Source organism: Urocitellus parryii, chromosome 4, assembly GCF_045843805.1.
Source record: "Urocitellus parryii isolate mUroPar1 chromosome 4, mUroPar1.hap1, whole genome shotgun sequence".
NCBI lineage: Eukaryota > Metazoa > Chordata > Mammalia > Rodentia > Sciuridae > Urocitellus > Urocitellus parryii.
The window spans coordinates 29,399,678-29,420,894 of NC_135534.1; the positions used below are offsets into that span (position 1 = coordinate 29,399,678).

At 40.8% G+C, this 21,217-nt stretch overlaps 1 protein-coding gene across 1 annotated transcript; it reads right to left on the minus strand.

Moving 5' to 3' along the window:
• Nucleotides 1–6,732: 6,732 nt before the first annotated feature.
• On the minus strand, nt 6,733–9,864 carry Rag1 (recombination activating 1). Its single transcript, XM_026405176.2, has one exon. It carries the CDS (start codon nt 9,862–9,864, stop codon nt 6,733–6,735), a length of 3,132 nt encoding a protein of 1,043 aa, XP_026260961.2.
• Between the last annotated feature and the right edge of the window lie 11,353 nt (nt 9,865–21,217).

Consider the following 21,217-nt stretch of genomic DNA (forward strand, 5'->3'; position numbering starts at 1 on the left):
ACAAAAACTGATATTTCTTTGATTCTTCATTTTCTTTAGGGAAAAGTCCAGATACGTCAGTATGGCATGCCATGATTCTCTTCGCCTATCCTCCCTTCCCCCACGCCCCCTTTGAACCCGATTCTCCATCAACACTGAACATCCTCCAAAGGAAAATCCTCCCCCCAGTGAATAACTCCCATCTCGGTGTTTTCTAGGAAGACTTCAGCCTTAACAAAGTGGAACACTCCACTTTCTACCCAAGCTGTCTCTTTTGGCACCTGTCGACTTCTATGGCATTTATTTATGTCTGCCTTTTCTATTTGAGAGTGGGAACTGTTTCCTTTTTAACTTTGTGTCCTTAATGAAAGAACAGTTGCTCATTACATCCTCATTGGATTGAGTTAAGCTCATTATACGTAGGCTTAAATGAACTCACTTCTGCAGTTGTAGTCTCATTTTTTTCTGATTCTTTAATAAATGAAAGATTATAAATTCTTGTTCTGACTGTAATATCACATAGAACTTGGAAACCAAAAACAAATAAATAAAAGTACAGCAGAATTCACAGAAGAAAATGAGATCTTGGGTTAAATTCATTTTTCTTTCTTATGAAAAGAGTTCAGCAGGATTAGAATGGATATTATAGTGAGTTTAGATAGAATGGGCAGCCACTGGGATCCACAGTGACAGGAATTACAAATTGCTCCTATACCCCCAAACACCACCCTACTACGGAGCATTGCTGTTTGACTTGGAATTTATCATAGATGACTGACATCGCATCTTCCCAAACCTCCTCCTTCCAGGAATATCTCATATGGCGCACTCATTTCTAAGAGAACTAAGCTTTTACCTGTCTTCAGCTATTGATCCAACAAATACTTATTCAATCAAATCGTAATTTGTGAGAATAGGAAGGAAAAGTTATCAATAGTTTTTCTCTTAAAAGGCTGATAACTGTGTGCAGTTTGGGAACAGATACCCTGCATCTATGGATCCGTTTCTCTCTGAGTTTTCTTTAAAGTGTGTGTCAGTGAGCATTTATTAAACTTCCAAGATCTGCATGAAGTATTATAGGACCTGCAAAAGAAACATGAAACAGGAGCCTCATCTTTAGGAAACTTGTAACCTCCTAACAGAAAGAAGCCCAGGCAGGACAGGAGAGTTATAGAACATAAAATAATATACTTGAAGCAATTAGCTAGCCAATGTGGTGCAGGCTATTCATTTACAAACTGCCTTTTTTCAACCTGGAATATACTGGTAAAACTACAAAACTGGGCCAAATATCTCTAAGTGTTCTTTGTTACGTTGACCTCTACAGAAGTGTTGCTGTGACCAAGATAACAGAAAATGAAGACTAGAATTTTTTTTTGAAATGCCACACAAAGTGTATAATGATAACTCAAAAGAGGAAGGTTTTGTAAACATGCACTTCTTCAAGAGAAAGATGGAAAGATAGCTAGTGAGGCTGGGTATTTATCTAAATCTTGATTGACCTGATTATGAAAATAAACAGAGCTCAGCCTCCAAGAAAGTCAAGATGCATTTTTTTGAAGTCAGAAATATGTTTTTTTTCATCAGGAAGGGAAAATATGGATTATATAAAAGCTTGGATGAAGAAAAAAAAAAAGAAGAAAGAGGGAGGGGAGGGGGAGAAATGAGGTCTTCATGAAAAGATGTGGCTGGAAAAGGCTAAGAACCTCCCTCATCTCATCCTGCCCAGGGTTGGACACAGACATCTGGGAGAGTGAGACTGAATTCATAAGCAATGTATTATTGAAGTGAAAAGAAATGCTTAAAATTATTACCCTATCACTTAGATTTACATGCATGACCCTTCTCAGACTTGGATAGATTCCTTCACTCTTAATACCCACCTCCCAAAAGCACTCCACTTGTGCTCCCCTTTAACATGGTGTGGATCACATCATTTGCCCACATCAAGCACCTACATGGAGCAACTAGGGGAAATCCACTGCGTTCTGCATGATCAAGCCTCTGCTTCCTGAAACTTCTGAGTACTTCTGATTGCTCTCCTACTGCAGAGTCTCCCCACAGACTAAGTCCACTCCAGGTGGATCACCCCAGGTAACTCACCTGACCTCATCCCACTCCTGCCGGTCTCCATTTAAATGTTCCTTCTTCCCAGGTGCTTCTCTGGCTCCCCAGTTTAGATTCTATTGTACTTTTCTTCCTACTGCACCTATTCTCCTGGTTGCATCCAGTGCTTTGCTTTCATGATACCTTTCTAGAGTATGTCACCTAGCATTTATTAGTCTCAGCTCTTTGTGAGCCAAACTATACAGGTTGTTAACCACCGTATCTCTAAGGATGGCCCTTTGCAGCACACACAGCCTGCTTAGATAGGCAGATTTGTTTAAAATATAGCCAAAAGTAGTTAGAAACAGTATCAGGATGGATCCAGACTTAACTGCTGGGTCTTAAAAGGAAGGAGATACCACATTCTCACAGGCAGGAGTAATATTCAAATATTCAAAAATCCAGATCAAGAAGTCCCCCGGCTCTGCCAGGAGTTAACATTATGAGAGTGATCTAGGGTTCTTGGATGATGGGGTGGAGTACCATAGGGGTACCTGGGTCTGGGGCACAGGCTATTTTATTTACCTGCAAGTATAGACATATTTCAGTACTTAAAAAAAAAAAACTGGTCTAGCTGCAGAGAGGTAGATTGAATCTCCGTCCTCAGGGAGAGGAAGCAGGGAAGCCTCCAGCAGACAGGGGAGATGAGCAAATATTACAAAGTCAAACTGATGCAGAGCCAGAGGGAGGATTGTGAGGATGTGGTTCTGCCATTTTGTGGCTGAGATATATTTCTGTGACCTCTCATGTAGCATGAAGCAAACAGCGGTCCCCAGGCCAAAAGGAGCAAATGGAAAAATGCATTCCAGGTACTTACAACAATAAGAAACCTGATAAAAGTAGCTTCTCTGATCATCATCATCATCATTATCATCATCATCGCCATCATCGCCGCCGCCACCACCACCACCACCATCATCTTCGCTGGACAAAAGAACCTGTCTCAAGCTACTTCCGCTATAATCTGAGTGATCCTGAACAAGCCAACACTAAAAATTTTAACCAAAGTATTTAGTATGCAAGAATTTTCTGGAGAAGAGCCTATATATTTTCATCAGATTCTCAAAGAAGTTTAAGAAAATCAAATCTTTACAATTTACCTTCAGTATCCTGAGCCAAATTGCCTCATCCTACATGAGGATAAATCAGACTCTTTATTATTATGCTATTTCCCTCTATTTTGAAGATTGCCAAATTTATTTTTCTAATTCCCTCAACAATAAAGGTGTTAATTTTTTAAGTCCCACACTCAATGTCATTATATGTAACACCCTAATAATAATACAAATCACAACACCTCCTCATTTCAAATATTAAGCTTTTATTTCAAATACTCAAAAAAAACTGTTAACAATAACCATAACATTAATGAGTGGAAATATTAAAATATAAAATAAGTATCGGAACTTTCATCTGAAAAGTTTTACAGGTCTTCTTCATCAATAAATCTATTGCGTCCTAGGACCTGAATTTTCTCTAAAGGAGAAATAAGAAGACTCTTGGAAACTGTTCAACAGAATACAGGAATATTTGGATGAAAACAAAGTGAATTACAATTTCACAAAAAAGAAAAGTGTCACCAAAAATTAATTCTGAGGTATAGTTACATAGATACTCTACCTAAAGAAAAAAAAAAAGCGAAACAGGTATAAAGTATCTACTCTTACATAAAATCTCTTAACATGCAAAGAAAAGATCATTTGTCATACAATAACTGAAGGTGCACACCACAGTCATCAAAAAAAAAAAACCACCGTGCACTTACACAATGACTTGTTTCTCCTAGCCAAAACTGGTACCTACAAATCCTGCCTCCTAGCTGTACAGAATTTAAATTCTGGTTGATGTAATACAAGTTCCCTACTTTCAACCCAAAGCCATCTTCATCTTCATCTGTATTTTGTGAAAACAAATTCAAGTAAAAACTAATGTCCAGTTTACCTGGAAGACAAAGACATCTTTCCCGCCTGCCCCAGCATTCAGGTGCATGTTTATTAATCCCAGGGCACTTCTTAACCTCACCCCGACCATCCATGACCATCCATCAGTCTTCATCAGCTATGATCACTTGTCCCTGCAGGGCACCTCGGTGGGTTGGCAGGACAACTTGTAGATGCAGGTTTCACAGGAGAAAAATGCATTGCACTTCTAAAGTCCCAGTCTATACTTATTTTAAAAAGCGGGGGGAGGGGGCAGGGAATGCTCCATTCAGTCTAGTAGATTTCCCTGGATTGTATGACTGCATTTGCAATGGGTTTTGTTGAAAATAAAACTTGAGATAGAACCAGGGTCTAGAAGATTATGATCTCCACAAAGAGGACAAAAATAACTATAGGCAGAATTTCTACATATTGAAATTCCTGGGGACAGATGTTCCTGGGGTTTATCAAAATGCGATCTGATTAAGGGATTATGAGGAAGGTTGTGCTTTAAATCATGCTCTTAGTCACATGCATTCAAAATAGTCCCTATAATGCTAGAAAAGGGGGATTTAATATCGGAAAGTATTTACAGTGCCACCAGTTGAGTAAAGAATGGAAACAGGGCCCGGGGAATCTACACACAAGCATCAGCATGCTCCAGGGAATAGGATGATTATGGAAATTAGCTATTTATTAGTGCAGAGACATGCTGTAAGGCTTAAGCAGGATGGAGGGAAGGGGTAGCTTAGGAGCTCATTCATTTCCAAAATGCAAACCTAAGATTTTCAAGAAAAAGTATTATTAAAATATGTATATGTTTTTGACAACTAAATTATGAATATCTTTGATATTCTGCAAATTAAAAAAAGCAAGGAAAACTGCTGTATTTTTTAATGGAAAATACTGACTTCACTCCCTGCAAACACACCAAATGCATATCATTTAGGATAATGTCACTGATGCGCATTTGACAACTAAATTACAAAGCTCTTTGATATACTGTGTATGAAGAGTGGCAATTATGGCCAATAAAATCAAAGGAAGAAAAAACTAATTAACACTAACATGTCATTATGACTCACTAGTATATAAAATCCCATGCCTGCTCTGAATTGCTAGCAACTGGCAAATCCCAAATTCCTAAGGATACTCACAATAGTTTCCAAATAACTGGAGCCACCAGAGGATTTGAGGACTCTTAACAAGTTTAGCATTACTTTCTTCTATCAAAAGACCTCAAAAATACAAATTACTTAAAAACTTACAAAAAAGTTACAAAAACTGAAACAAAAAACCCTTTCCCCCAAAAAAATGTGATCTTAAGGTTTATAAAGCATATGATAAATTGTGGATCCCAAATAAGTTCCAATGCTATTTTCAAAGAGAGTTATTCATTTTTATGGTATAAAAAACTGTAATTTGGAGACGAAAGTCCTAGGTTCAAATTCAAATCAGTTCATTATTTTCCCTATAACTTTGAGCAAATCATTATTCCTCCATCAAATGAGGACAATATCCACACCGACACCACAGAATTATCATTAGCAAATGGAATTGGAAATTTTGTAAAAATGACAAAAAAAACAAACAATGTACAAATGTTAACTCTCCCACTATAATAAGCCTCCATCTAAACATAACAAGTGGGAAAAGTACAATGTTATCCAGCTACTAAAATCTGGATGTACTGCAAGTAAACTGATCATAATTGAAAGAACAGCTTTTTGCAGAGGGAGGACTCCAGGAAACCTGGATTTGATAAAAAAAAAAAAAATTGTCCTAGATTTCATATTTTAAAAACTGGGAGAAATTCTCAGCAAGACATTAAATCTGTTTATAGACAGCCAACCAATCTGTATTTTTAAAAGTTTCAAGATTCTAAAAGACTTGAAATTAAAAACAGCCTTGACTACTGGTAGCTAAGTAAACTTTTATGATCAAAAACACTTAATAGCTAAATGTAGCTTCCAGGTATATCCTCTAACTTCATTATTGAAAGATTCAGGACATCAAATGACCTCCTAAACTGTGAAGGTGACAATAGAGATGGAGTTGGTTTAAATAACCTAGAAAAGGGTTGAATTCCCAAAACCTTCCTTGATGTAGGTTATTTCTGCATACATGTACCAAATGCGAAAGTGCATTGAGAAAAGTTTGTAAAGGTCATCATGCCAAACAAATGTAAGATATTGTTAGAGAAACCTACAAAGCTCTTTTGAATCTTGTAGATATGTGAAATTTATAAAATAAAGAAACTGAAAAAAAAATGAAACAGAAAAATCTTATTATAGAAATCTTATAGAAAAATCTTATTATATCTCAATACAAAATATAATAATTGAGGGGGGGAAAAAAACCACGAGACAAATTCCTTTCTTGGCCTCACTGGCTGCTCTCTGACCACCTTGGCTTTGATGCTCATGACACTCAGTCACACATATCTTTATTCATCTCTGGTCCCCTGCAGTTACTCCTGTTCTGAGTTATTGACCTTTCAAATAACTGATTTCTCCTGTTGCTTTTCTGAGCTCCCGAAATGGCTCAGGCAATCAGCTCATCAGTTATCCATTTCTGACACTGTTACAGCATCTGCTCCCTCTCACTTCAGCCTACCACCTCCTGGGTGATGAAGCCCGACACACAGTAGTGAAGGGAACTAGGAGAAGACCTCAGTGCTACCCAAAGGAACACTCATTTGCAAAAACCAACTCATAAGTGGTTGCCCTTAAAACTCCATTGAATCTTGGCTTTCCAGAGAGTCCTCTATGCCTAATGGGTCCCCTAAGTTTGCCTTTGAGTTCATGGTAAACCCAGAGCTTTTTAATGCATTATGAGCATTCATAAACTTCTGGAGGTATTTGGAAGTATACAGCCAGTGGTGCTTCAGGACATCTTCCATTTCATAGCACTTGGACTGCCTGGCATTCATTTTCCGGAAGCGCCTAAATAGTTTATTGCCAGACTCATTTCCCTCACTTGCCCAGGCCCCGATAGAGCCATCCCTCTCGATAATTTCAGGCACATGCGCCAAGGTTTTGTGAAAATAGTTGGTGATTTTGCCTTCGTATCTGTACTTGAACTTGGTAGAGAGGAGCTCAGCAAAACGCTGTGAGTTGAAGCTATACTGGCAGAGGGACTCTGGGCACTCTTTAGCAGGGCAAGAGGAGCGCCACACGGGTTTCATCTTCAGATAAAGATTCATCAGCTCCCTGAGAGCTTCGTGCCTCTCTGCAGAAGGAATTAATTCACACACTGCCTCCACAGTCTCTTGGGTCATGAGCTTCCTGGCAAAGTTGCCATTCATCCTCATGATTGGCTTGAGGTTCATCTTCTTCCGGAGATGCTTGTCCAAGGTGGCCTGCCATCTTTTCCTTTCCTCTTTGGAGGCATTGGGATTTTTATACACCTCTCCTATCTCCAGCTGGAAAATCTTGTAGAACTCAGCCGCATTGCCGATGTCACAGTGGAGGGCATCGATGGAAGGGACTGTCTCAATAAAAGGCTTGGCAGAGACCCCTTTCACTCGATCCCGCAGTTCTTCCACCGACTCGTGGTACGGGTTGGAGCGCCAGACCTCGTAGCGCTCCAGATTCTCAGCGTGGCTTCTCGTTATGGAGTGGAAGACAAGATTTTGAGAGGCTTCCAAGCGGGTGGCATCACAGAGTGTACAAATGTAGACTGAGCCAGACGCCTCGAGGCCTTCCACTTCCCGGACAAGTTTTTCATCGTATCCAGTTCCCCTGAAGATGAACTTGAAGGTCCTGAGGATGCCCCCCATCTCCAGCATCAGTTCACTGCTCTTCATGGCTTCCCTCTCAGCAATCAGAGGGCTCAGAATGGCAGTCAGGGTCTCGTGGTCAGACTCATCTGCCAGCATCAGGCACAAAGGCTTGCAACACAGTTCGGAGTTAGGTTTGGCCTCTTCAAACACCTTCACGTTCTGGGCGCCATGTGCTATTGAAATTTTCATGACGGTGAATGAAAAACGAACTGCTTTTTCTGGAACTGCTGGCCCACTCCCATGCTTTTCACTCACATCTCCCATGCCATCACAGGACTCCTTTACCACAACGGTAAAGGGACCATTCAGGTAGTCATCAAGGTCTTGGGATCTCATGCCTTCCAGGATGTCTTCCTCCATGTCCATCAAGGCAGACACCAAAGCTGCATCGTAGCGGAATCTCTTTGCAATGGTGTCTACTGGGTAATCATCCACCGAGGAGGAAAGTCCAGACAGCCCATCAATAATGCCAACATCGGTGTTTGAAGACACATTCTTCAGAGGTGGCTGCCACTCAAAGGGGTGGTAGCCTGGCAGAAGGATCTTCTCTGCATTGCGAAGGGCATGCAGAGGCTGAAAAATCTGCCTCCCTGTGATGGCTTTCACAGTCCTGTACATCTTGTGGTACTGACTGCAGCTGAGGAAGGTGTTGACGCGAATGGCCAAGCAAACAGCAGGCGGCAGATCAGAGCCCCGTCCCTGCATGATGGCCTCCAGCTCATCGGCTTGTCTGTGCTCATTTCTTGCCCTCAGGGCCAGCAGGAACAAAGTCAGGCACACAGACTTCACATCTCCACCTTCTTCTTTGTCAGCGAAAGCCTTGACTTGCATCTTCAGCTCCCTCAGCCGGTGCTTCTGAGCTCTTCGAGTGAGTGACAGAAGATGTTGACGGGGTCTGCCTCCTTTATTAATATGCACAAAAGTCTCTTTGGATTCCTTGTGGCTTGAGACATGGTGATTATATTTTTCCAAGCTGATCTCTTCATTGCACTCTTCTGCTGGGCACTTCACCAACAGGGAATTCAAGATGCTCAGGAAGGACTTCACTGGACTCTCCAGGTCGGTGGGGAAGCACGGATATCGGCAAGAGGGACAATAGCTGCCCATGACTTTGAGGCATCGGAGAATGCAGATCCTGCAAAACACGTGCTTACAGCTGGTCTCCACAGGGTCTGCCAGAATGTGCTCACAAATCTGGCAGGAGATGGATTTCACAAAGTGTGCTGGGAAGTCCACGGCCAGGAGCCTGGTACTCAGATGGATCTGATTGCAGTTGGTGATCTTCTTCATGACCTCCTTGCTACTGATCCTTGCCTGAGCTCTTCTCCTGCGCCGACGGGCTTGTCTCGCTCGGTCCAGCACAGTTTTGAGTTTTTTGCTGAGCTGCAGGTCTGGTGGATGGCTCTTCCTCTTGAGGCCCCCGCGGGCAGTGTGGCAGATGTCGCAGGATGGTGTGTGGGGATGCCACTCCATGGTGGCATTCCTTGGGAAGTAAACCTCACGTGGGGCGCTGCTGAACTTCCTGTGCATAATGCCCCAGCAGTTCTGGCAGAACTGGGTGGGGTGGATCGAGTCAACATCTGCCTTCACGTCGATTCGGAAAACCCTGGCGATGAGGTCTGGCCAGGAAGTGACTCTCTTCTCCTTCTTTCGTAAGAGGACTTGGGTTTTAGCATCCACAGGCCCATGGACTGGGTATCTCCGGTCGTGCTCATCGGTTTTGAAAGAATTCCCACAGATGCGGCAGAAGTGTCGAAGGTTGGCTTGGTGAACTGCTTGGTCTCTTGCTTTCCCACTGTCGTGGGATTTCTTTGAAAACTTAGGATGGCCCTTCAGAGCTGGTGGAGTCAGGACTGGCTTTGGGCCACCAGACTTGTCCAGGACTGCTGGGGATTGCTCCAGAGAAGGTTTTCCCTCCAAGGAATCCTTTTTATCCTTTTGAGTTTCATCAGTGGTCTTTTCAAAGGATCTCACCCTGAACAGCTTAAATTTCCACTCTGAAAACTTCATATGTGGGTGTTGAATTTCATCGGGTGCAGAACTGATTCCCAAGGTGGGCGGCAAGGAGACAGCCATGCTTAGCTGAGGTACCTGGGGACAGCAAAAAAAAAAAACAAGTCAGATTAGAAAAAAAAAAAGTCAATATCCCATTGATATATCTTGGAAATAATAGAAATTGATGCACTCAAGGACTCGTCGGCATCACCCTACCTGGTATAACAAAAACTGTATGTACTGACGGGAAAACAGATATACAGACAACAGTACAGAATGGAAGACACAGAGACAAACCCACATGTTTACAGCTCTGAGATCCTTGATAAAGGTGCCAAAAACACACACACATTGGAATAAAGACAGTCTTTTAAATAAATGCTCCTGGGAAAACTGGTTATATATACATGGAATGAAACTACACCCTTATCTCTCACCCTGCATAAAAATTAACTCAAAATCAATCAAAGAAATATAAATTAGACCTGAAACTGTGCTAATCCTAACATAGGAAACATAGGGTCAACACTCCAACATATGAGTGTCGACGGCACCGACTTTCTCAATAGGACCCCTAAAGCTCAGGGAACAATGCCAAGACTGAATAAATGGGATGACATCAAATTAACCAGCGTCTGCACAGCAACGGGAACAATTAGGAATGGGAAAAAAGAACCCACAGAATGGGAGAAAATCTCTGCTAGTTACTCTTCTGACAGAGGATTAATATCTAGAATATATAAAAACTGAAAAAGAGAACTTAACACCAAAAAAAAAACCTCCCAGATAACCCAATTAATAAATGGGCAAAAGAATTAAACAGACACTTCTCAAAAGAAGAAATACCAATGGACAAGAAATACATGAAAAAATTTTCAACATCATTAAAAACTTGGGAAATGCAAATCAAAATTACACTGAGATTTCATCTCACACCAGTCAGAAAGACAAGTCATTAAACATACAAATAATAAATGCTGGAGAGGATGTAGGGGGGAAAGGAACATTTTTACATGGTTGGTGGGATTGTAAATTAGTGCAACCACCATAAAAATCAGTACAGAGACCAGGCATAGAACAATCATATGATTCAGCTATACCACTCCTTGGAATTTATCCAAAAGAATTAAAGTCATCTTACTTCAGTGACACATGCACATGGACCCATGTTTATAGCAGCACCATTCACAATGGCCAAACTATGAAACCAGCCTACAGGTATATCAATGAATGGATGAAGAAAATGTGGTATATACACACAATGGAGTTTTATTCGGACATATAGAAAAATAAAATTATATTATTTGTAGGAAAATGGATGTAACTAGAGACCATTATGTTAAGTGAAATAAGCCAACCTCAGAAGGTCAAAGTTTGTGTGTTTTCTCTCATAAGGGGAAACTGAAGAAGAAAAGGGAAAATAAAGGTGGGGAGGTATTCTCATGAAAATAAAGGGAGACCATCCAAGTAGAGGAAAGGGACCAGGTTGGGAGAAGGAAAGGAAGGGGGAAGGGCTGGGGAGTGATTGGCCAAGTTATATTGTTATGTTTTGTGCATGAGCAAATATGTAACAACAAATTCCATCACTATGTGCAACTACAATGTACCAATAAAAAATGTGGAAAGAGAAAAAAAGAAATTGAATAAATAATGTTGATTCATATGCTTAAAAAAAGATTCATTTGTTCTGCCTTTCCAAGTTATTTATTAATTCTCACATTTTAATATATTATGTTTGGTGTTAGTCATACAGCAAATACTAGTCATTCCCTGTTCTGACAGTGCTCAGGGACATTTATACCTTGTGCAAGTGTGTGTACGCATGTATGTGGGTGTGCGTGTATGTGTGTGTGTGTGTGTGATTTTAAGTACTGTGCATGCAAGTAAAATTTAATTTCCTTTCCACAAAAACATATGTCTTTCTGTGTCTTTCTAGATAGAATCTGTGAGTGATTCATCTTTGTCTCCCCAAGGTTCCTGGTGCACATTAGGTACTCAACATTTATTTGTGAATAAATGCAAAGATAAACTGGCTACTAAAACCAAAGAAAAGCAATATTTTCCACATTGTATTAGCCTCATTGCACTAGCTGGACAATATATTTCTAGCTTTTTAAAGCAGTCTTCCGGGAGATTGGTTGTTTATTTCTTCCAAACAGGTCATAAAGGGATGATAAAGCTACAAACCCAAAGAAACTAATTATTCACTACTTGAAAGGATGAAGTGAATTTTGAGCTTTATGGATGCAAACTAATAATAAGTATCATGGATAGTAATTATGCTTACAGTTTTAATTAGTGAATGCTGCTGTAAATTATAAGGCTGTGTCTACATTAGAAACAAAAAAAAAAAACACAGAGCTCTTTAAACCTCAACAAACTACAGTGTGCACATATTAAGAGGCTGAAGGACTTTGAAGATGAGAATTTCAAGTGGTTTCGGATAAAACTCACACAGGTCATTCTGAAAGTCATTGCTGGTCAATGGTCATTAGCGCTACAGATTGTAATAAGAACAGATGGAAGGAATGATTTTCTTCCAGTAAAAAAAGGTATATATGTCAGAAAACCCTACCAGTCTGGGTTGTAGTGTAGGCACCAGAAGGGGTGTTTGAAGTCCGTCAGTGCCATCTGAGTACCCTCTAGACCCAATTTGATCAATCTTCCCAGAATTCTTTATTTTTATGCTCAGTGACTTGCAGAATGCCACTCAAAGGGGTGGAACCTGCTAGGCAAGTGTTCTACCATAGAGCTGCACCCCCTAGTCCTTTTTACTTTATTTTGATATAGAGTGTCACTAAGTTACTCAGCCTGGCTCGTGAATTTGTGATTCTCCTCCCTCAGCCTCCTGAGTAGCTGGGGTTACAGGGGTGTACCATCATGCCCGGCATTTTCCCAAAATTCTTTGGTATACAATTGGAAAGACAGCAACTGTATTTTCAATATATCTTCCCATCCACATCTTCCAAATTTGCTTTGGTTAACTCTTTAGACCCACCAATTATATCAAGCAACACATTTTTCCCTCAATTAGTTAACCAAATCAGTGACTCTTTTTTAATAGTCATGCCATCGTGGAAACAAATCCTTAGATGAACACACTTTAGCCAGGGGTGGGACTTGGGGGCCAGGAGGTAGTACTGGTACCAGGTCTAATCTTGACGGCTGCCATCAGAGTTCTGTTTTAGTCTTCCCTTTAAACTGCCAAGTTTTTCCCATCTTGCATTCATTATGCTTTAGACATTGGTATTTTTCATAAAAATTAAAGGCAAATTTATAAGTCTTGGTCAAAAGAGAAATCCTGTAGATTGTTCTTTAAGCAGGGTGATGTGAGAGTTAAACAATTCCAAGCCATTTCAAAGGTCTCAGGAACCCCAAAGGTATTTCAAGTGCAACCCAACAAATACCTCAAAGCTGCTTATAGATTAATTATGTTCCTTAGCTCTCTCTCCAGTAGCAGGCCATTCCCTGACTCCCCTCCCTCCTGGACTTGAACTCGACTTCAAATGCATTTTTCATTCCTTAGCATTTCACTTTCCAGCCTTTTTCTAAACTTCTTGTCTTTGGCATTCCAGGATAATAGATTTTAGTAATTACTTTTTTAAAAGAAAAAGAGAAGAGTGATTGGCCACATCTGGAATTTATCAAGTTAAATACTGTCCTTTCACAATGGTTAAGTCATCCTCGGGGGTAGGACCCCTAAAACTATCTCTTCTCCCTACATATTCCTCTCCTGACTCCTACTGGCCTGAAATGTTAAGCAAAATTCACCAAAACTCATGTATTTAAACACTTCTTTGGAAAGAGTGCCATCACCGAGTAGTTATTAGCAATGGACATCCAAATCAAATTTATTTATTAAACTGTTTTCCAACTCCATTGCTAAAAGTTAATCCAAACTAGAAGCAAAAAGGGTCGAATGTTTTGTTTTAGGGAAATTTATACCAAGATGCTATCTGTAAAAATCTACATGTTTTCTGTAAAACCTATGTGTTATATATTTTTTATTCTTACTTAAAAGTTTCACTCTTTAGAAAAAAACATAAATAGATTATTTTGGAAGAAAGTGGAACTTTAAAGAACCAGATTTAGGGAGATTTTTTTTCCCCAGATATCAAATTAGCCAACTATTGATTTTACTTAGCATTAATAAGAACATGGAAAATTTCAGATAACTATATCCATTATTAGGAGAAGTGTAACTTGGTATATAATGTGTAGTAGAAAGTTTGGCAATATCTTTTAAAAATTAAAATATGTTATTTTTAATACAACTTATCTCAGACTGGGAAGTTATTCTGTAGTTATCCTCTGTAAGTATTCTCACAGTACACTGTGATATTTTTATGAAGACAAAGATTTGTTTGAACAGTTGTTCATTGCTTTGATAAACAAGAAATAATATAAACAACCACCAAAAAAACTATTATTAACTAAACTGTGGTCCAGACATACAGTAGAAAACTACACAGAAAATTAAATGCATTGGTGCATATCTACAATTGCTATATGCATCATTGACATAGAAAAATGCCACATGAGCCAGCTGCAGTGGCCCATGTCTATAATCTCGCAACTTGGGAGGCTAAGGCAAGAGCATTGCAAGTTTGAGGTCAAGCTCTGCAACTTAGCAAGACCCTATTTTAAAATTTTACAACTTTTAGAAGGGTCTGGGAATGGGAATGGGAATGGGAATGGGAATGTGCTCATTGGTAAAGTACCAATGGGATCAATTCCCAGTATCACACACACACAAATAAATAAATAAATAAACAAACAAACAAAAATCAAGATTAAAAAAAAAAAGGAGGAGGAGTGGGGCAGGCGGGGGATGGGAGAGAGAAAAAACAGAACAAAATGCTCACGTTGGGCTGGGATTGTGACTCAGTGGTAGAGCACTTGCCTAACATGTGTGAGGCATTGGGTTCGATTCTCAGTACCGCATATAAATTAAATAGAATAAAGGTCCATCAACAACCAAAAAACTATTTTTAAAAAAATGCTCACCTGAAAAAACACAAGACAAAAGAACAGCAAGGACTCCATTTATGCATATATGTTCATATTTGTATGTACATGAAAGTATAGGAATTCAAGTGCTTAATTTCTGGAAAGTAAGGTTAGCACTGGCTAAAGGGCTTTTAAATTTTTTTTAATTTATTCATTTTTGTTTCATTTTAATTTTCTCAACATACTATTTTCAAATTTTCGTAGCGATCTCATCTTGAATAAAATCATTTCAAAGACCTGACTTAAATACAGCCATAGTCACTTTTCCTTTTTTTCCTTTTTAAATTTCCATAGAACAGCAATCTGAACATTACTCTTAGGCTATCTTTCTTTTCTGTAAAAAAATGAAGAAAGGGGATGAAAATATGAACCTACAGACATACAAGTCCTGTGAAGTTAGGATTATGCAAGGCATATCTTGCATTCATGTTCTGACTTTTGGAACCTTGCAAATGCTTGACCTCCTCTCTTAAAACGCAAGGTCCCTGCAGTAGCTCAACTTCAAATCTAAAAGGCTGAGGGGCTGGATCTGGTTCACTGTCATCTCAGCATAGTGGTCATCTTCCATCACAGCTACAGGGTTCCCTCCCTCCACTGAGCATAGATCTATGTTAACAAACCAATCTGGGGTGGCGTGCGCTAGATAAAAGTTGTAGTTTGTGGGTAACTATTATCATTAGTTACTCTAAGGGGCAAGACCACAATAGTAGTGCCACTGCCCATTTCCACACCAGCCACCACCTATAACACATACCTCCTACTATTTGGCCACTATTTTTTCTCTTAACATCTTCAATGCCATCTATACAATTTCCGAGTGACCATGCATGCCCAAGTGTCATACCTTAGTGTCACCACCATCTTACTCATTTGTTCATTCACCCCAGCCGCACAGGACATTGATAGCATCAAAGTCCTTTTCATAAGTCTCAGACATCCACGAAAATGACCTGAAGATACTTGCCATTCCTCTAAGCAACTTCTTCCCTGAAGCATTTCAGAAAAGTCACAACACCTGGTCAGAAATCCCAACAGAAGACTATAACCTCAAAGCAGGGTCTCTCCATGGCACTTCTCAAACTTAATATCGATCAGACTCACTAGAGAGATTGCTTTCCAAAACAGGCAGATCATCATGGTTTGTCGGGGATGGAGCCCAGAATGTTCAGTTTTTAAACAAGCATTCCAGTGACCCTGATGTGACAGGCTCACATGCAAGGGTCACATTTAGAGAAACACAGGTCTCCCACTTAGTGTGACCATGTTCACAAAACACCTGGCAATACCTGAGAAAACACACATGTCCTCCCACCCCCGGATTTCTTTGCTTCTGATTATTTTTCTTGCCTGGATATGTCTTCCCAAGAGTCTCACCTTGTTCCCTCTGCTGATTCATTTACACATTCATTCAAGGAACTCTCCCTAGAACCTTTCTTTTGCCAACAGCATTTATTTCTAGTAATTTAGATATGTTGCATCTTTCCTAGGAGCCTTTCGTTTCTCTAAACCTGGCCTCTTGTGCCTTTTCTATTTTCATTCATTAGAAAGAAAAACAAAATTGATGTCAGCTGTCCTCATGCCCTCCCCTCATTGCCTGAAAGGCAAAAAAAGCTCAAGCACTTCTGATTGGAAACATAAAATTGTAATAAATATTTTGACTCAGGGCAATGAAAAGTACAAGTGTTACCGTGCTCAGCAGGCTGCCTGGCCAAAGTATTTGGGATGTCTGCAATTCAGCCGATATTATTCGATACCAAAGAGAAGGCAAATGTGTCCTCTGCTCCCTCTTTGCTCTTTTGTCCCCCGGGGAACATGCTGCTGCATTATTTATCAGCTTCCACTGTCCTTCCCAGCCTCCCCCACCACAGAGAGCTAACCACAAATGATGACAGCCAATCACAGGCCAGGAGCCACCCCCCCTTCCCGCAGCTCCAGCTGGCACCTGGGTCTTCAGGAAGCTTAGCTGGGGGACCTGAGTGTACAACCATGCCATTTCACTCCCCAAGAATCTCCCAGTTAGAAATGGTCTTGCCAATGTAAACCAACTTCTGCCTGGGTTCTATAGTTCTGTGCCTCAATTTCTGTATCTGTAAAATGGAAATACCTTAAGCATAGACCTCACAGGGTCAATGTGGTCATATAATGAGAGTTATCATAGGATAATACTTGGAACAGTACATGATTCCTATGAAATGCCTATGAAATACTAACCATGCTATGAATTTTTGTTTTTATTTTGAAATGGTATAAAACAGTCCCAGAACCATTCTACCAAGAAGGTTAATATTCCTTAAAACTAAACAAAAGTTTAAACATGACTAGAGTCTCGAAGACAACAGACCTGGATTTAAATCTTGACTCAGTCCCAAAGGGCCAGTCATGCCAGTACTTGACATAGCATTATCACAACAATCATATGCACTTGTTATTACTGTCCTCTAAAAAAAAAAAAAAAAAAAAAAAGAAGCATAGAGGTTCTGAGCAATAGAGGAATTTTTCCATAGTCACACAGCCACTAAACAGGGAAGGTGGGATGGGATTGCAAAGCCCATGTTCTTAATGGCTCCACTCTACTGTAAAAGAACATGAAGGAAAATCACTTATGGTAACAGCCTGAGGATGACTCAAGAATGAATAGGTGTGTGCCTAGCACGGTCTCTGTTTCAAATCACCTTAATAATCCTTAGACCAGCTTTATGCCCAAAGTACCTCTGTGCTCAGCTAGTATCTGAGAGACTGCTTTGTTTGTTGGAACCTCAGCAAAACTGTCAAGAGGCAGATGCAAGGATTCCCTTGTTCTATACCACCCTGGTGAGAGTTCGCTGCTACTCTTACATCCTTAACTCTTGTGCCTTGGAACCTGTCCAGCCTCTCCACAAGAGTCCTAGGGACAGAGTTTCTGCTCTCTATATTAGAGATGTGCCAGAAACCACTACAGTACAGTAATAGTGGGATAGAGGGGAGATGGCCTTAAGAAACTTCAGCATGTTCATGCCAAAGGCATGGAACTTCACCTGAAGTCTATACTTGAAAATAGACTGTGAGACTGGGCAGGTGAGAGTGGAGAATTTCCTGAAGATAATGTTCAACAGGGATCCCTGGAAGCAGGCTTCATGGCCTTGATGTCCTCCTTGTACAATGGGGTCAGGTTAAGAGGACTCGCAAGGTGACTTATGTGGAAGAAAGTGCCCTTCCTATTCAGACTCCCACTCTTCAAAACCCTGCATCCCCACTAGACTCACGGAGAGAAAAGGAAAGGTCCAGATGTTTATGCCTCGCCCAGAGAAACAATATCTCCCAGAACCAGAACAAAGCAGTAAGTCCAAGCTTCTGAAGACTGGGTTTCAGTTCTGTAGGCTCACTTAGAGATTAAACGAAACTGAATCACTATTACTTGTCCTCTGCTGAGAACTAAGACCTCCTTCAGATCCCCTGGGAAAAGAAGCTGAAGAATGGACCTTGGTCTCTGCCTGGATACTAAAATTCCACCCCCTCTCCTTTCAAATATTTTCCATGCAACAAGCCCCACCTGGAGTAATCCTTGAATTTTATTGTAAAATAACAAAGACTAAAATGCCTAGGATTTCATGTTGCTCTAAGCGAATTCAAAATAAAACACTGCCAACAGATGTGGACCAAATTTTGCAGGAGGCAAAAAATGAAAAGGGCCAACTAGAGGCTGGACAATTCGATGCCTGGTTCCCATCTTTGGCAGGGCCCTTCAGTCAGTAATTAGGTGCAGTTAGTCCTGGAAGTACCCACAGGCCCTTCCAAAGCTGGGCTCCTCCACACACCGCCCTCTGATGCTCCTCCTTTCACCTGACCCTCCATCCAAGCCCCGAACCCTTCTTAGCAAGTTGCCTACACTTATTCCCCCATGACTCCCCCAAAGACCATTTTAAAAGAACTTTACAAATTCAATTTCTTCCCAGACAGCAACGAGCTCCAGTTGCTGATATCAATCAAAACCTACCCCTGCAGCCCTGGTCTGAGTGTGTGAACACTGCATTTTTGTGCTCTTATCATAATCCAGCAGATGCTGTTGGCAGTATTGTGATTACACATATAAACATGTATCTATACATCTCCAACCAGCAAAACTCTTGTCTTCTAGCATCACCAAATTGAAAGCCAGAGCTAGGAGGGAACTTAGAGGTTATCTGGCCCAGCGGATGCATTTTGTAGGCGAGAAACTGCCCCTGAAGGATAAATTGTCCCATTCAATGTCACAGGAGGGAATTAGCAGAAAGAGCATTTCAAACAGGGTCTCTGGGGTCCCGAGACAAGATTCTTTCCCTGAAAAGAGAACATGCCTCTCTCTCTCTCTCTCTCTCTCTCTCTCTCTCTCTCTCTCAATGCTGTCTGGCCTCATTTGTCTTGGGAGGAACTTGAGTGGGCAACAGGGCTCAGCCTGAAGTCAGGGCTAGATCTGCGCCTTGGGTGATTCTGCAAAGTTGGAGAGACAGAATCTCCCACTCGCTCATTTCTCTCCCACTTCCCCAGCCTTAAAATTGCCTTCTAATTAACTCAATGTGGATTACCCCTGTTTGTAAATTTTCTAATGCGTTCCCAGCACATTCAGAACTGCCACAGAGGCCTTCCTGAAGTTGGCCAGGCTGTTTTCTAAACAGCTAGTGCCACCCTGTGGGCAGAAAAAGCCCACGTCCTTGCAGCCTCAGAAACAGCCATCAGAAAAACTCTCCAGAAGTGATGGAGTTTGTGAACAGGGTAAGAAGAAATTGTGCATTTGCTTCTTTCTCTCCTCTTCTTATCTCAATCTCTCTGTCATCGTAGGCCTCTGTAGGAATTTCATGATTTCTATAGACTAGGAAACAACACCAAAAGCTTACAAAGGTCCAATGTGCCCCAAAACTCACACCTAGTTCACTCCAGTCTTCCACTAAAGGCAAGGTCCAAAGCCAAATCCAGCCTCCCTGTGTTGCCATGGGCTGACCGTTCCAGAAAATGTGTGATGAATGTCTTCTCCTTCCAGTCTTCATGTGGCAGTCTGGGGAACTGGAAGTGATGATGTCCAGAATATAAGGCTCGTGGGACAAATTCTAATTGGGAGGCATGTGACAAATACAAAGTTTGGTGGTCCGTTTTCAGTATTGACCCTTACTTGGGACATAAGATCCAATTGTAGCCTTTCTAAGTACAGCCCTTCCCTCTGCCCACCCCAATTTTAAAATTAGCCAATCACGCAGATTGTACCCCTGAGCTCCTCCTATCAGCATAAGGGGCAGCACTGTGCTGGGGATAAAGGCAGGTAGACAGTCCACCTAAGAGGCAGTGGCTGGCCAGGTTCAGTAGCACGCCTTCCAGCAAAAGTCACGTTGCCTTGCCTGAGCTGGTGTTGATTTCTTGTGGCACCCTGGGATTTCTAACAGGCATTTGTTCCATTCCAAACCCCCAAAGAGAAGGGTATTTCTTTGCCTCCTCATTCTGTTGAGCTGCACGGATGGGGTCTAAGAATGAGTTCAAGCCTCGTCCAGTGAATTTGATCTAAATTTCTCAGGGCCAGTTTTCAGGTTTGGGGACTAAGCCTATCACATGGAAACATTATGCCCTGAATTGCCTAATTGTAGGTTGTTAATGGATGTTTCTACCAAAAGCCAAACTGGACATCTTCTTCAAGCCTTATACAGTGGAAGCTCCCCAAGATTCACATTCACAGTTTTTTGACACAAAGTGGCTTTAACTATAATTTAGTTTAACTATATTTTATCTACAGTTATTATAAGGCTTCATTTCCTATGACCAAATTTTTAGGAATTTTTAACTAAAATCTAGATTCACTTTCAATTTGTGAGTAGTCATTTTTGGAGAGGTTGGAAAAGTAAGTTCTGCCATTGAATTGTCGGTAACATTTTATGTTGAAAAATAGTTTTAATTTGCTATGTGATCTAAATGTTTGTCTTATAATGAAACTTTCCTGGAATATTATCCCTTACTCAAAAAGTGCAATTTCCAAATGCAGAGAAATCCCACTGTTAGGCTGTGAATCCTATGTTCCACAAAGACTCATGTGTTAAAATCTCGGTCCCCAGCTTATGGCACAGCTGGGAACTAATGGAACCCTTTAGGAGGAGGGACTAGTAGAAGGACCTTAGGTGATCAAATGTGTGCTCTTGAAGGAGATAGTGGGACTCTGACCCCTTTCCTCTCTGCTTCCTGACTGCTGTAAAGTGAGCAGCTTCACTCTACCACATGCTCCTTGCCATGATGTCCAAAGTGACAGGGACAAATGACCAGACACAAAACCTCTGAACCCATGACCCCAAATAAGCCTTTTCTCCTTTAAGTTGATTTTTCTAAGGTATTTCTTCACAGCAACAGAAAGCTAACACACCCCCTTTACCTTCACTATGATAGAAAACTGCCTATTTTCACACTGGATATAGATATTAGTAGTATAGTTTAA